The following is a 17388-nucleotide window of genomic DNA, read 5'->3' as shown; positions in this document are numbered from 1 at the left end:
TTTCTGCTTCATCCAGGCAGAAAATGAAATTTGAATTGACAGACATTCTGGACGAGGGTCCCAAAAGGGAGATCATACTACCTTTCAATGTAGCAGTTGAGGCTCCCATACTTGAGGTGTAGGAAAAGCTTGCTTGACACCTGCAGTTGACCGGGAACTGGCTAGGAAACCCCCCACCCCGTCATCCCCCAGAGACCCAGCCTTTTTGTACACTCATGCCGCCCCCGAGAGCTTAGTGGTACAGGCCAAAACTGCAAACCTGAAATCCTCCACATTTTTTTTTCTTTCTATTGATAGGCATAGTAAGAGACTGGATGCCTGGGGAAAGCAGGTGTTTCCCTCGGGCAACCTTGCCCTCTGTCAGTCAACACCTCTTGTACCCAGGCAAAGTTGTCTTTTGGTCTCTGGTATGCAGTCGCCAACGCAGCAGAGCACATCTGTGACGAATCCAGGGAATTCGTCCCTTCTCCCCAATGGGGACCCACTGTTGGGAAATTGAGCAAGGCAGTAATGTGCAGGGCCCTTTAAAAGCAGATGGTTTGGTTTCTGACCTTTTATTTGTTACCATCCTTGCACAAAGAGCGGAACCAATGCATTCTGCCATCTCGTTCCACAGTGAACCATAAAGACCCTGGGACCCCTGACGCAGGAGGAGATAGCCAGCAAGAGGGTGAGAGGTGTAGCTCTGCGTAATCACACGTTTGTCTGTCTCTCTTTCTCTCTCCTATCTCCCTCTCTCTTTCTCTCTTTCTCTCTCTGTTCTTGGAGGCAGACGAACAGGGAAGCCAGCAGAATGCTACTCGTACCATGAAGGTGGGGAGCCCAAGAAGTGCAGAGATGCTGAGGAGAAGTGAACCGAAGCCCTGCCAGAAGAGGCTTGCCCGAGTCTTACCTAACTGACAACGAAATCCTGTCAGTCCAAGACTGTAGGAACTGACACCAGAATTAGGCTGGAAGCGCGGTCACACGGTGGACAGAGAGACTACCTCCCCCAATGAGCACCCCTACAGAAAAGTGGGTACGCAGCCCATGTCGAAGAGGGGGTGGATGGCGGTGAGGTCACAACAGAGCCCATGCCAGGCTGCAAATTCAGGTACTGGAAGAGGGAGTGAGAAAACCGATTTCCGATGCAGGGCTGAGAAGCCACATATCTTGCGCTGGGCGAGGATTCAAATACCCCACGAGGGGGTGAGATCACATAGCCCCCAACAGACTGAGAATTCAGATACCCCATGATGTGTTGAGAAAACCGATAAAAGATGCAGGGCTGAAAAGCCACATAGTCCACGCCGGGCTGAGAATACTGATACCACACAAAGGGGTGAGAAATATGAACTACGAAGAAGGGCTAAAAAGCCAGATAGCCATGCTTAGACACAAGATAACCCACAGAGGTGGTGTGAGAGGGGTAAGAAATCCAACAATCCAAGCGAGGGTGAAGAACGGGAAACTCCCAAAACACTGCAGGGCACATGAGACCCCAAGCAGGGGTGAACATCGTATTCAGTTACGTGAATACAGACAAAACGCGGGTCATTAGGGCCTATTGTTTCCGACAAGGAGCACACATCCAAAGTCATTGGGTAGATTTGGAGTTTGAACTGTGTGAATGACTTAGTCAGGCTGATTTGTATTTGTATTTATTTATTCATATAGCACAAACAAGGCCCGGAGGCTACCGGGCGCATATCTTAGAAAACAGTGGTTACAAAACATTGAGACATTACAAGGGACATTTAAGTTGAACATTGGAATACGATCACATTGCAGGTTAGACAAATAATACATAAGTAATCAGGTTATTCAGAGTGTCACTTGGTCGTCTGAGGTGAGTACTGAACATTTGCGTGGGGACCCGAACCAAATACCAAAAGGAAAAGAGAAAGACTCAAAGACATTTGAAATACAGCAGCAGGCCTAGGGGCCTGAAAATGTACCAGGAACCTTTTTGAGTGGGGTTCAGAAAACCAACCACCTCTAGCCAACACAAGGGCGAAGTAATCCTTTGCTTTTTATTATCACAAAAAGGCTACGATTTTGTGATAATAGTAGGACAGATGTTAGGGTAGAATAGGTCTAGACAGAGAATGGCATTTTTGTAAGACATCCTGACGAGCATTAGACTGTTGTTTTCTTTGAAGATTAGCAAACTCATCGTAGAGGTAGGGATAGAAGAGGCATTATTTCCTGAAATAAAGATACCCTGTTGCAAACATATCTTCTTGTCCGTCTCCTATATCTGACTTGCCACAAATCCCTGAATGGGAGATGAGAGAAGATTTTCCATTTGTGGTTCATGACGGCAGAGAAGCTTCTTTCCAGATTTTGCAGCTGATTGTGTAGGACAATCTGTAGCCACAAGTACAGTGGCTAGGCATCACTGTTCGATGAGGATGTCAGGCTTTGCGCATGGTGTGCTGGCAAAGCTCTTACACATGCCATATGATGGACAAAACCTGTGTTGGGTTTAAACAGATTACACCCTTCAGATTACCCAGTCCTCAAAGGTTATGGAAAAGTATTTGGGTCTAGTTGTGCAACAGCCATTCCATCTGCGAAGAGTCGTGAGTTTCACCCCTCTGTGTCCTACCACCCATGTGGTGGAGGTCAGGCGGCCCTAGGTGGCTGCAGGGCAGGCGAAGCCCAAGAGGTAGAGGAGTTCCTAGAGTTTGATGGGCTGCGGGCACTGCCCCCTCAGCCCCACACACTGCAAAACCTCTGTGAGATCTTCTGCCACAAGTCTCCTGTGGGGGTGGGGAGGCTTGCCCTGTTCAGCTTGGAATGGTCTTGAACCACGTCTGATGCGTGGGCCTTACAGGACATTCATCAGGGATACTGTCTTCCCTTTCATCCAGCGTCCACTGGACCATTTCCCTCACTCTACCACCTTGCCTCCATATCCCACCCTCTTGGAGGAGACCCGTCCAGTTCTCTCAAAGTGCGAGATAGAACTGGTGCCATGCTCTGAATGAGGCCAGTGGTGGTATTCCGTTTACTTACTGGTTCCAGAGGAGGACGGGGCTTGCTGTATCTGAGGCTTCTGAATTTGTACCTATGGAAGGACAAATTCAGGAGGGTAAAACTGGCCCAGATCCTTCAAGCCCTCAAACTGCAGTACTGGTTGGTGTCACTGGCCCATTCATCAGAGGCACAGGAAGTGCCAGAGGTTCATAGTGGGCCAGCATCACTACCAGTTCAGGGTCCTGCCATTCAGTCTTTCTTTAGCTCCCAGCGTTTTCACCAACCTGCTAGCTGTAGTGGCGACTCACCTCAGGAGGGAGGGTATTCATGACTTTACCTACATGGACTGGCTCGTTTGAGCTCACTCCCCCGGCCTAGTGTTGGAGCATCTACTCTGAAAATGCTGTCTGTTGCTCAGCTTGGCCTTTTCCCTGAACTTCAAAAAGTCTCCGGTTTTGCTGTCCCAGTCGCTACAATCTAAGGCACTTGCCTGGGCAGGGCTTTCAAGCCCGAGGGCTGAGTTGCGAAGGGTCAGTGTCCTCCAATCACAGTGACCAGTTCCTGCCTTACCCTTTCTGCCCCTACTGGATCTCATGGCCTCTCTCATCCTGGCGGTTCTGGAGGCTCGGCTGTGCATAAGGTAATTTCAGTGGCTCCTTTGTTGCCAGTGGTCGCAGTTTCAGGGCCACATGTCAGACCATCTGCAGGCATCGAGCTGGGTGGCTCAGGACCTTGCCTGGTGAGCCATAAGCGACAAGCTGCTGAGAGGCACATTGTTTAGGCAACACTGGTCTCTAGTGACGGTGGTCACTAATGCATCTCTGACAGGTTGGGGCGCTCACCTGTCGGATTTGGCAGTGAGCGGACTGTGGTCTCCCTTGGCGTCTGGGAGCATATGAATTTGCGGTTTTGACTATCGGGCTGGCCCTGGTTGCTTTGCCCCCCTCTGTAAAGAGCAAGACTGTCCTGGTCCTGATGGACAGCACAGTGGTCATGCACTACCTCAACAAGCGGGGTGGGGTGGAGTCTTTGCCGTTGTGCAGAGAAGCAGTACAACTGTGATTCTGGGCTGTGGAGAATGATCTCTCTTACGGCTATCTGGCCGGAAAAGAGAATGTCATGGCGGATGCCTTCACAGACTTCGGCCACTGTGACAAATCTGATGCATTTGTCCCCTCACACCAAGGGGGAGCTACCCCCTCTGGGACTAGAGTGATGAACCTGCTAAGCCTAAAAGCCACTATGCCCCAGGGCAAGTGTGATCCCTTTGGGGGTGACATTTCCCTTAACAGGAAATCCACAGAAAGAGATATGTTATCCTCCCTTACCCCCAAACACCAATACTTTTGTTGGGTATGTGGCAAGTGAAACATATAACCTAAAACTTCCTTTTACAACAGCTGGTTTGCTTTCTGAACCCAAGTTGCTACAGTCTTCGCCTGAAAGAGCAGAACAGTGGATAGTCCTGGGGATGCACCATATAGAACCAATCAGAAGGGGCAGCAGATGGAGAAATCAGCGGGGCTCAAGAGAGCTAGGATCCTTGTGGGAGGTGTAGCAAGGACGCACAAGTGTACACTAGGTGTGGCATTCCGAGAGGTGGTTGGCAACGCAGAGAGATCGCATAGCCCGGCTTGCAAAGAGCCATAAAGGCCTGGCTGTGAGGAGAGGGAGAGATTGTCATGCAGTGAAGGCGCCACAAGAGTCCCACCGGAAGCCAGCAGGAAGCAAGAGCATGCCACGTCAACACAACGCAGTTGATGCATTGAGTAAGCGGCTCTGCATCAGACGACACTCCAACCTTCCCGGGAGCACTGCAGAAAAGATGATGGTGGCTCTGGGGCACTGGGAGGAGAACGGTGTAGCCAAAGCAAAGAGCATACTGAGGACAGGGAGAGCCCAGAGACGCCAAGGTGGGCAGAGCATAGGACAGACCCAGAATGGGGAGAACTGCAAGAAGCCCCAGGTGGGCTGCACTCAGAGACCCCAAGGCAGGGTGAAGGAATCCCCAAAGGGGAGGGGGAGAGAAAAAAGAGATCCCATAGTGAGTAGGGTTAGAGCTAATAAGCACTAAAGCGGGGTGTGAACCTGGAAACTCCAAGGCTGGGATGCTACCAAAAGACCACAAGGTGGGGAGTGCAAGGAAAAACCCCAGAGTAGTGTACGAGTGTGAGACGAGCCACAGAGTTTGGATATGAGCAAGAAGTACGAGTGACAGAGGTGGAGAAGAAGAAACCCCAAAGTGCGGAGCGAGAGACTGAGACAAATCAATGTTTGGGAGAGACACGGAACCCCGTAATGGAGAAAAGAACCTAGTGAGTGAGACTGAAAGAGTCCCAGACTAGAAGGGAGAAAGGCATTTTGATCAACCAGAGTTCAGAAAGACAGCGATTGAAAAGACAGCGCATGGTTGGGACTGTACATGTATGCAAGGAACTTATGGTAACATGACAACAGGATGGGGGGGGGTGGCAATCAGAAAGCAGCCACCATCCCTGTGTTCAGGCAGTGGGCCAAAGTATGTGTGCTTGTAATTTTGTAGTGGTAGGGACAGAACTCCGAATGGTATAGGATTCTGAGTTGAGAAATTCATTTGTCTAAGACATCCTGACAGGCACCCTTTTTTAGGCATAGAATGCAAGGCTTAGGGACGGCCTATGCTTTGCTTTTGTTTAATAATCAAAACAACTTGGTGCTGTGTCCGACTTTTGATTCTGACCTACCATACCTCCATGAGTGTAACTCTGCCAGGAAGTTCTAGAGGGGATTTTCTCATGCTGGGGGACTCCTTGTGGATATCGTAGCTTCCAGTGTGCACTGGAAGTGCAAGTTGTTCTGCTTCAGAGATTTTCGGTGTCCAGTTAAAGGTTTGAACACAAAAGGTTCGAATGCAATAGGGTCGAGTGAATAGGACCGAAAACAAAAGGTTCGAATTTTTGTTTTTATTATATATTTTTTTGTTGGTTTCCGTATAGGTAAAAAAAGTGTTTTTTACCACAAAAACGGGGGTTGGTGGGGACCCCCCCCCCCCCAAAAAAAATAATGTCGAACCTTTTGTTTTCGGTCCTATTGACTCGAACCTATTGTATTTATAACCTTTTGATTCGAACCTTTAACCTATAACCGAGAATTTCCTTGCCAGGGAGCTTTGGGGGAAGCATTGAGTCTAATAGGCATTTAAACTCCTTTATGAGTTCCTGCTGATGTCATTCCCCTGCTTCTCAGGAAGTTATGGATCATGTTGATTCTGATCACTCTGACTGGGCCCGCAGGTCATCGTACGCATGTTCATGTTCCTTTTTGGTCCCCTCCTGAAAAAAAGTGGATCTGCTCTCCCAGTCGGAGAGATGGGTGCTCTGTCTGAAACTCAAAAGCCTCAACCTTCATGTTTGGCTACAGAGAGGCTGACATACAAGGAATGGGACTTATCGGATGATGTCCTGGATGTACTCCTGCCAGCTCTGAGGTGCGCAACAACGTTTATTTACGCTTCCGGTGGCTGCTTGATGCCGGGAGAGGAATCTGTGCCCTTTAGCCTGTCCTATATCTCTTGTTTTGGATTTTATGCTGTCTTTGGCCCAGACAGGCCTACAGATCAACACTGTAAAGGGATACCTCGCTGCTATTTCGTTTTGGGAAAGGTTCCTGGAACAGGGCTCGTTTTTTTGCAATCCCCACAGTTATTATGCAGTTCTTATGGGCTTTGTGCAACCAGTTTCTTCCATGCCAGTTTGTGATTCCAGTGTGGGATTGGAGTAGGGTTTTGACATTCCTTATTGAAGCTCCTTTTGAGCCCCTCTGTTCTTGTTATATTAAATAGCTCACCCTTAAGGTGATTTTCCTGGTTGCCATCACTTCCGCAACACTGGTGAGTGAGTTGTAGGTGTTATCTGTTAAACCTCCCTATTTGGTTTTCTCCAAAGAAAAGGTGGCGTTGAGAGTGAGAGCCTCCTTTCTTCCAAAGGTGGTCTCAGATGTACATCTCTTAAAAGTTCAATTTTCCTGTACGTTTTCACTCCTCCCCATCCCCCCAATGCAGAGGAACATTTCCATCAGCTTGACCCGGGGTGGGCTCTCCGCATCTATGACCCTCAGACAAGGGTTTTGAGGAAAGGTGGTACACTTGTTGTTGGTTATGCTCGTGCACATACTGGCAGGACTGTGACCAGACATCCATGTTGAGGGGGATCATTCTCTGCATCTCAGAATTCTATAATCTGGCTGTTAAGGATGTGCCTCAAGGCGTCAGAGCTCATTCTAACAGAGAGTGACCCCACAGGGGGGTCCCTGTTCTGAACATCTACCAGATGGCAACGTGGTCTTCTGTGTAAACATTCGCTAAGCATTACTGCTGGGATTCCCTTTCAGATCCAAAATCCAGTTTCAGAAGGATGTTTGTCCAGAATGTTCTGGTTTATTTAGTATCCTCTGCCCTCTTCCCTCCCCCAGATCTACATACTGCTTTCAGAGTCTATCATAGATGAGCAAACCATGAGAGGAAGGGAATCCATTAAAACAACAAATTACTTATCACTCAATGATGTTCTTTCTGATGGATATTCCTCTCTTCTGCTTTATCACCATCCCACCGCCCCATGCCCCTCTTGGCGGATAGCTGGTAAACCATTTTAGTTCTGTGCTCCATCAGTTTCAGTGTGCTAGGGAAAAGGGTGAAACTGAAGTCATGGGGCGCGGCACCTTGTTATATACTGGCCCGACATCATGTCCAGCACGGTATGCATAGAGATGAGGGGGACTGCGCTCTGCCCCCTGGTAGCAGAAAAGTTTCCAAAGAACAGATGCGCTGTGGATAGTATATCTCATGGATAAGGAATCCGGGTAGCAACATTCATCAGAAAGAAAATTACAGAGAAGTAAGTCATTTGTTGTTCTCCACGATCCCTACTGTTCTGAAGTTTTTGCTGGGATGTGCAACCAGTTCTCCCACAACCAGTTTGTTTTTCCGGCATGGGATTTTAATTTCAGTGGTGACACTGTTAATGGGAGCTCTGTTTGAGCCTCTGCATCCTTGCTCTTTGAGGTTCCATTGCCTTAAGGTGATTTTTCTGGTGGCCATCGCTTCCGCTAGATGGGTGAGTGAGCTGGTGGAAAATCTTATGAATTTCAGAATGCTGCAATCTGGCTAGCAAGGAAATGCCTCTAGTTCTCAGAGGTTATTAGACTAGAGTACTGGCTGCTGCCTCTGCCCTGCAGAGAGGAATCACAGTTGTGGACATTTGCCAGGATGCTGTGTTGGTTTGCTGCACATGTTTGCCACACTGCATGAGTTCCCAATCTGGGCAGGTTGCTAGTTTCAGTAGGGCGGTCCTCCAGAGCTTTCTGGCATAGGTGGTGTCCTTGCTCCTCTCCTCCAGATCTACGTACTGCTATGTGCTGGCTGCGGACTCTCAAAGTGGGAAAGAACCACAGAACAGATTATCATGGCATGTTATTTCTAGAGAGGGGTGCCTGCTACCTTTTTTGTATGTCCCAGTAATTGATCTAAATGGAATCAGGCATAACCAGGCCAAGGAATCGCACCTGAAACTCTTTGATAGGGCTTGGGTGCATAAAAGGTGGAGCACAAGTAAGCTAGGGAGGAGAACAGCAGGAAGGCCAGTCCAACCCATGATGAGCCAGTGGAGAACGGAACGCTGAGACGCCGGAAGACTGCAAGGTGAAGCAGAGTGCGGAAGTGAGGCAACAGAGACGTGGCTCCAGGGAGCCACTGAAGTCAGGAGAAGGAAGCCATAGAGCATGCCGGGCCTTTGTTATGGCAGTACAGTGCTCGTTCCCCTGAGTGGAGAAACCAACCCAGGAGTGTCTGAGTGGCAGGCGGTGAGACCCTGACCTCAAGTATAAGAAGCAGTGTGAGCGAAGAAACTGAAGGAAACGGCAACGCAACCGTGAGTTTCAGAGAATGCAAGAAACCCGGTGCACGTATGAAAGTTGCTGAGCTACATTGTATTGAGGTTGTCATGTGCAGCTGGCACGTTGTCAAAGGTCCCTGAATGTATGTAATGTAGGAACAAATGAATGCGATGAAAATAATGGATTATCTAGAAACTATGTATTAGAGTGGTCACGTATGAGAAATGGACACACTTTCCAAGGTCTCTGAACAATTAAGGATAATTGGAAATAACAAGAGCGGTCAGTGCTAAGAAAAATACATTATGAAAGCTGTTAGTGGGCAGCAGAGGAGAAGCAGTGAAGTGTGAGCAAAATGTCAAACTGGCAAAGCAAAAATTTAACAAATAGAAGAAAAGGCTATCAGTGAAAGCCAGCAAAGTGGAAATTGGGCAAGAGAGTAAAAGAGATGCCAAAGAAGTTAGATGACCAACCAATGAACTTTGGAGTCTTTAAACTAATCACGAACAGCCAAACAAACCCAAGTAAAGATGACAGAAAGCTTGGGCACGGGAAACTGGTACAGCAAACTCTAGTTGGTGGACCGTGCAGTCTGCCAACTGCACCTAGACCAGGGAGCTCCAACAAATCCAGGAGGATTGTCAAAGTAACCTTAAAGCAAGAAAGAGTTCAATATTATGGAACTCTTTGGTGTACCAATGTTTTAAGCTTGTGGAAGAGAACCCTAAACTCCTGTTGAAAATTGTGAGACTATTTGTGTGAACCAAAGGGGTGTCTTGCAAGGCTTGGCTCCTCAGCCTCCATGTGGGTATCGGGGCCCTAGGAGGCAAATACTGCAATTGCAGTTGAAGCGGGCATGATCTGATGGCACCCTACGCTTGTATATTCGAGTGTGAAGCTGTCAACCATCTCTTGGCCCATAAAAAAATAATCTATCCTGGTATGGACTACATGTGGAGTGGAGAAATGATAGCAGTGCCTGGTGTCTGGGTGTAAAGCCCTCCAGATGTCTACCAGCTCAAATGACGACAGGAGGGTCTGTAGGGACCTAGCAGGTGGAGCAGGTTTATGAAACCTAGAGACTGATCTGTCGAATACTGGGTTTAAAGTACTGTTAAAATCCCCTCCCCCATATAATGTTGCCATTTTTAAAGGGGCCCAGCCTTGGGTATAATGATTGGAAGAACCTCGCAGCATTGTGATTGGGAGCATACGTGTTTACCAAGTATACAGCTCTGTGTTCTAACAGCCCCTGTTGTAGCACCATACTGCCTTCGTTACCAGTTTTAATTTGGGTGACCTTGAACGGCAACGTGGGAGCTATCCAAATCAAGACACCCCTGGCATATGCTGAGAATGAGGCTCCGAATATGTGTCCGCTCCATTTACTGGATAACAGGGTCTGTTCATCAGCCGTTAAGTGTGTTTCTTGCAACAAGGCTATGTCTATTTTACATCTCCTCTGGTATGAATGGACCCTGGCTCAGGCTCCTGATGTTCCAGGCGAGTACATTAACAGTGCTAGCTATGAGTGTACATATATCATAAAGTGGCCCCCCTACTCCCCCCACCACTGATCGGTCAAGCACTCTCTATTCACACAGCAACAAACTATGCAAAGCTTCTTTACTGGGTCTTCTCTTGGGCTGTCGTACAGGTGCTACATGATCCCCTTTAACTTCCCCAACCACGAACAATTGCCCAGCATCTCGTTCCGTGCTCGGGCATCTCTGCATTTCGCGGTCACTTCAGGTGCGTGAACCCGAGGCTTTTGCACAGCGGGTGGGCGCAAAAACAAGCACTCCCAAAATCGAAAAGGAAAACAATTAAAACAGGAAAGAAAAAGCCTCAGGGGCATGGTAGCTGCAGCCATGAGCCAGCTCTGCCATTGTGGAAGCAACTGCCCTAAAATAAGTGCTACACCATAAAGTGTTGGACCTGCGAGAATTGAGGAGGAGAGAAGCCAGGCCCGGATGTGTGAGCCACCTAAATGATGACCCATTTGCCTTGGGGTACCCAGCCCCCCTCTAATCCCCGGCAAAATAGGCCCCATAATGTTGCATGTTCCTTGTTGGCTCAGTGGGTCCTTGATTATTAACTCAAGTGCCATCTTCCTCTGTCTGAGGATGTATCTACTGCGTGTCCATCTGCTCCTGCGCTTCCACCGGGAGGTCAAAGAACAGGGCACGGTTCTTGTACAGGACCTTGTTAGGGAGAATTCTCTCTTTAGGCTGAATTTCCTAACCTAGTGAGTCCCCCAGCAGCTTTGCTGGATTTCTGGAGTTTGTTTTCTTTCTCCTGCCAAGAGTGAGACTCTTTTTTTCTCCCACTCTTGGACATGATTTATGGTGTTCCTTTGACTGTTAATGTGTTTTATGGGCTATGGGGTGCCGTAACACGGGGGTGTCCTAGTGACACCCCACCATAGACTCCATACCCTGGGACTGACTACTGTCTCCCAGGGCATGTAAAGTCACCATTGGCTTTACTAGTCCCAAATTATTAACAGAAACCAGTACAAACCATCATATTGTGGATGTACTGGTTGGGGCAATTCGATTGCCCCGGGGTCTGTTAGTCGAGGGGGCACGTCTCCGTCCCCCCTGATCGAGTTTTGGCTGGTGATTGACAGCTAGGCTGAGTGAATGGGGGTATGCTGCATAAAAGCAGGGCTTTAGGGACTGTAACTTCAGAAGTCGCCACAGGACCTGAGAATCCGACGAGGGAGAAGCTGAGCCGACCTACCACGATGACACCACCGGTGGAGCCCTGCGGAACCGACTCACCACTTACCGACGACAGAGAAGATCTCCCGGCTGGAGAGGCTTCTTCCCCTGACTGGTGGGCACAACCAGTTTACCTTCTTTCTTCGTACCCCAGACCGGTTTGTGGTCGAACTGCCCGCGCCAAGCACCCCGGCGGCCGGATAGCCACTCACCACTGAACTGCGAATTAACGGACCGCTCCTTGTACCTGAGAAACTCTGCAGCTGGTTTCTTCTGTCAGTGCAACGGACTCCTGTCTTCTTCCTCCCCGACGAGATCCTCTCTTCCCCTCGACGAAGCACCGACTTGCACCCACTGCCAGGAACAACTGCCCCCGCTGGAGTGTTCTCACCACTTTAAGGTACCGTGTCCGCCAGGCCTCCCTTTCTAAAGATTGCTACAAGGTAATAATAACCCCTTAACCTTCTGGACTGGGCTGGCCGCCCTGACCCTCTAACTGGTCCGTCTCTTTGATCCAACTCCTTTTTGAACCGTTACAAGACTTTTGTGCATTGCAACCGTGTGACCTTGGACACATTTCGTTTGGATCCTCTTAATCGGATCCGGCCTACTGACTCTGAATTCCTAGTGTTACTTTGCCTTTCTCCCTTGTTGGATTTGTGAAAAAGTGTTGGAATCTGTTTCAATTCATTCTCTGCCTTTCTCTCCCTTTTAAACCGAATTATTAGAGTGCCATCTGCGTTAAGCGCTCACCGCTGTCTGAAAATAAGTGGGGCTTTACTTAAGACTGGTCTAATATTCTTTTAAGGGAGTGTATATCTTTTAGTGACCGTGTTTTTGAATTGCTTACTATTAGTGCCTGTGTGTTTTTCTAGATGTGGTTTTAAATAAATAATTATATCTCTCTTACACCAAGCCCTGGTCAGTGTTTACTTGTTCTATTGTGTTCTCTTGACCTATTGTGAATACTCTGTATACTGCCTAACTCTTCTTGAGGGAAGTCTGACTGCTCAGCCACAGCTACCAAGTGAATCTGTGTGGTACGGACTGCTACCAAGTGGGTTTACTGCCAAACACCTTTAGTCCTAAATATTTTGCAGTGGTCCCAGAGGGAACTGCACAGGTTTCTGCTTAACAGACCTTCAAGCGTGACTGGTAAATCAGCTGCCTTTCGCTTTGCAGTGGTAATTAGTAAGTGCTATTGGCCTTGTGTGCCCTACAGGAGTATCAGGATGCTTGTCCGGGTCGAGCTCTGTCAGCGTTTTGGCCAGGGGGTAAGTCGCCATGGATGTCGGACCGTCGCAGTGTGATGGAAGCAGTCTAGAGGTGCCAGAGCCCACCTTGCTGATGCTAGCGCTGCCAGCGGTTCACTCATACTCAATTTCAGGTCTTTAGCAATACACCCTCCTCTACGCTCCAGGGATAAGGCCCATGCTGCTTGATAGGAGTAGGTGGCAGTGCCTCAATTCACTTTTTGTGTCCTTCTACTGTGTTTCAGTAAGCTGTTATAGCAAGCTGCCAAGGGGCCCGATGCGCTTGACCCTTTCGCTCTCGCTCGCCGGGGTGGAGGACTCCTTACTGCAGGGCCAGAGCATCTACGCCAAAGTCATCTGCGCCTATGAGGGGTGCCACTTTTACTGGTGTCTCCTGGGGGGCAAAAGAGGAGCCAATGACGCTGGTTGTATGGAACCGTGTGCATCTCCTGGTCCTCAGGCAGCCTCCAATCAGAGGAGCTTACTCGTACCCCCAGTCTCCCTCCAGGCGGGGGGGGGGGGTTCCGGGTGCTCACTCTCAAGCCTGCCTACCCCTGGGTTAGCTGTCAAGTCAAGTCTTGTAATACCAGGATACCGTGTTCTCTGTTGGGGTGCGCTCTATGCTGGGCTGGTGACTCATGATTGGGTAGCCCGGTAGGCACCCGGGCCGGCTCAGCGTTGAGTTGCTCCATGGAGGGGGGGGGGGGGGGGGCAGCATTAGTGTTGGAAGGAGATCTTTTGCTTGTCCCGACCCTTGCCCGTGCAATGGTGCCCGGGTCTAATTATTGGCTGAGGGCATTGGGGCAGGGCTCGGACAACACCTACCGCATTCTGTTACTGCGGTCCAGCAGTGCCTCTGTCAGGGGCCTCCTCCTCTGGCCTCGCCTTCCTTCATTCATCGAGGTTTTAGTCATCCGCTCCAAAGCTTGTTACATGCCACACTCTTCTAGGGCCCAGCGGGGCTCTCATATCTCATCCCGAAAACGATGTGACATATAGGCTCCAGAAATACTCAAAATCAACCGGACATAAGTGGACCTGACTGCCCTTATGCCTAGGGGCAGCACCACCACAGATATTTAAACAAGGTGATCAGCCCTTTTGTTTTCCTGAGAGCCAAAGTCTTAGCCACATCCAGGCTATACTGAACCCTTGCTGATGAAAAATGGAGTAGCTCGCCTAGAGTAACAGCCTTTTCACTGATAGTTCCCTCATGTTTGTTGTCGGATTATGTGACAATGCATACAGTGGCAGGCACCTTTTCTCCGGTACAGACATTCCATAAATTCTGGGCTTAGAGTGGTTGGCTCTGCATACTGTTATGGCGATCCGGCAGTGTCACCGTCAGGGGCCTCTTCCTCCAGCTTTGTTTTCTTTCGGTCTTTGCGGCTTGAGTTCTCTGCACCAAAGCTTGTCCCCACTTTACCCGCTGCACTCTTCTAGCCTGCTCTGAGGTCTCCTTGTCAGGGCCACTTCGGAGAGCGCAACTCTCATATCCCATTGTCACCTGCGTCGGCAGGCCCCTCTCTTTCTCCGTTCTGCTCCGGTGCACAGGTTTCCACAGCATCTCCGATTGCATCCCACAGGCCTATGCCTGCCACCATCCAGCCCAGATATTTGCTAATGTCGCTCTGAAGTTGAGACCGGTAACCGCAAGCTTGCTGTTCCCTCCTCTCTGTGTGTTCGGTCAGAGATTCCCAGCTCCTCTGATGCGCTCCCCACACGCCTTCACGGTCTGCCCCATTGTGGTAACGGGCGCCATCTTGCCATCTCAGTGTCACGGATCCCGTCGAATGGCCACCGTCCTGGGGCAACAGTGTAGTCCAACTTTGTTGTGGGTGCTCACTGGATACTCCCACAACGATTTCAAACACGGATCACGACTGGGCACAGGCTTCAAGGATCAAGTACGGGATCCGCCCCGGGGAGCTCTCCTATGGTGCTCCTCACAGCACCATGGCAAGACAGGCCTTCCAACCCAGTTGAACATTATGTACTGAAACCAAGTGTGCTTTTTTTTTTAACTTGGGGAAGAGAATCCAAATTCCTGGTGTAATATTTGGAACAATTGTGGAAACTGTGTCCTGAACTTGGGGAAGGGAGCTAGTAGCCGCTCCATATTTTATTTTGAACCCTGTTTAGTTCATTCAGAATATCCCTACACTATGTTTAGCATTGGACATGAGGGAAAGCATACGTTTTGACACAGACAAACTTTAGATTCAATGGATTGCCATTGTCCCGCAGATTCCTCATCTAATAGATATTCCATTCAGCACTGCTGCCTCAGAATTTTTTTGGACCGGGGCGTAGTGGGCCGCATCTCGGCTGCCGAACGTTGGTTTTTCCTTGCTCAGCATCACATAGTCGGCTCCGGATGTGACGTCAGGTGTCGGATACATACTTTGTCATTATGCCCCACACCTCAGTTTTTTTTTTCTGCACGCTAACACGCTGCTTGGTAACATAGCCAAGTCGTCGACTCTCAAAGTTTTTCATCACAAACCTTTTTTCTAATTCCTCGTCATGAGATGTCAGACGCTCGGGTTTCATGCTTCAAGCAGTGTACTTACTGTGGCACCAAGATGTCCATCACTGACCCACACAAGTTGTGTCTCTGGTGCCCTGGCACAGGTTAAGGGACGGAAGGGTGTCCGTTGTGTGCCAAAATGCAGCCGAAATCCCTTTGTGATCGAGCAGCTAAACTTTCTTTTGGTCGGCTGCCCTCTAAATCACTGGCACGGTCGATGGTTCGGTCCTCTGAGGCCCAAACTGAGGAGCATACCCCAGAGAAAAAACATCAGCGGAAGAAGTGCCACATTCGAGGAGCCATTCTTCCTCGTCCCGAAAGAAGAAAAGGCATCACTGCCACCATCAGCACTCCGATTCGTCGATGGAAAAGGTAAACCTTCGACGGGGCCTACCACCCGCCAAGAGTGGGAAGATTTTAAGGCCTCTATGCTTGATATGTACAAAAAGCGTGCTGCAGTCTGTGCGGTTAACCCCCCACGCAGCAGGACTTGGAGCCACAAGCCACACTGTCTACACCTCACCATACGATTGGTCAACTCTAAGGGGCAAGCTCACCATGAGATACTCTGGGTTGGCAAACCAATGATTAAGGGGTATCATTACAACAAATGTACCCAAAACATTCAGCAAGTGGGGACAGAGAATGTGAGATTTCTCCGACATTAGGTCATTGATAGAGGGGGTTGTATTTGTTTAGTAACGGGCTAGAGTTGGACCAGTAGGGCCAACTAATGTATGTTTTTCCTTAGGAGACTAATGACGTTAACCAATGGAATTTTAGGGATTTACATGTGCCTTGTAACTGTTGCAATTTACTGCTTTTGATTTTTCCTTATATAGCGCCATTCAATGTGGGCGTTTCAAATTAGACTTGCTTTTTTCCTGGCTGAAATTGCATGTAATAAAACTTGTTTTTCTTGCAATTCACGCACTCTTTATGGCTCCTTGGATTGTTTGTTTGTTCGGGTTGTGGGCCATCTGTACATTGGGGGTCATTACGACTTTGCAGGTAGCCATGGTGCTGATAGCACCATGGCTGCCTCCAAAGTCGTATCCGGGTCCGGGTAGTCGGAATGGGAACTTACCGGGAGGACCCGTTAAGTCCCCATTCTGAATACCATTCTCCATTCCCATTGAGCCTCCATAGGGCTCAATGGGAATGGGGAAGGAGCTAATAACGGGCCCGCAAATAGCGGGCCCATTATTAACTCCATGGTCCCTTAACGGCTCCCGCTAAGGGAGGCTGGTAAAACCAGCCGGCGTTAGTGGGACCAGCTAAGGGACCTCGTAATGCGGCGGTAGGGTGGTTAACGGCACCGGCATCCTTACCGGTGCCGTTAACCCCCTACCGCCAAACTCGTAATGAGACCCATTGTCTTTGTAATTGTTTTGATGTTTGGAAACCAATTTTGAACAACTGCCCCTGAAAACATATCAGAAGGGTAGTGGGCAGTAAAGCAGCAGAGAGCCGAATTCTATATGAAAATTAGGTTTAAAATAATACCAGTTCTTTTGAAAGTGATGGGACTATACTCCTTCAATTAGATAAAGTAAAATAACTGCTGGAATACATAAATACAACCAATCTCTTACCATATCTTGCATCCTTAAGTTATTCAAATGACATTTTGTAAATAAATACCAAGGAATATGCCCTGCAGTCATATTGTGGTGCATTATCTGTATAGAAGTCTCCAAATTACAGCATATCATTTATGATTTTTCACATTAATTCTTACGAAGTAACCTACCACTATATTTTTTGTTGTGTTTCAGACTCCTTTCCGATACGCCAAGACACTGTTACTTCCCACGGTTGTCATTGTTTTTGGTGCTATTGCTATGAGGGTAAGTTTGCAATTAGCACATAATAATTTTCCACTAAAAAGCCTTATTGCTTATTTCAAAAGTAGAGGAAACACAGGTGCTCGTTGGCATGAATAAGTTATGATGTATATGCTCACAAAGCTGTTTTATATGAAGAATTTTCACTTTTTGTTTGTTGATTATATGGGAGAATAAAATGAAAGTTAATCAAATAAACC

General features: G+C 48.6%; 1 protein-coding gene across 3 annotated transcripts in view; it reads left to right on the top strand.

Moving 5' to 3' along the window:
• DPY19L1 (dpy-19 like C-mannosyltransferase 1) overlaps positions 1-17388 on the top strand; it is a 2006077-nt gene that overhangs the window by 1165945 nt on the left and 822744 nt on the right. For all 3 annotated transcript variants that reach the window (XM_069613244.1, XM_069613243.1, XM_069613242.1), the window contains one exon: positions 17120-17191. In XM_069613244.1, the coding sequence (XP_069469345.1) occupies positions 17120-17191 (72 nt within the window). The remainder of the gene's footprint in view (positions 1-17119; positions 17192-17388) is intronic.

Source organism: Ambystoma mexicanum, chromosome 5p (genome assembly GCF_040938575.1).
Source record: "Ambystoma mexicanum isolate Mex_15411 chromosome 5p, UKY_AmexF1_1, whole genome shotgun sequence".
In the NCBI taxonomy this organism is placed as follows: Eukaryota; Metazoa; Chordata; class Amphibia; order Caudata; family Ambystomatidae; genus Ambystoma; species Ambystoma mexicanum.
Note: the sequence above shows the minus strand (reverse complement) of the source record. Positions and strands in the feature narration are given on the sequence as shown.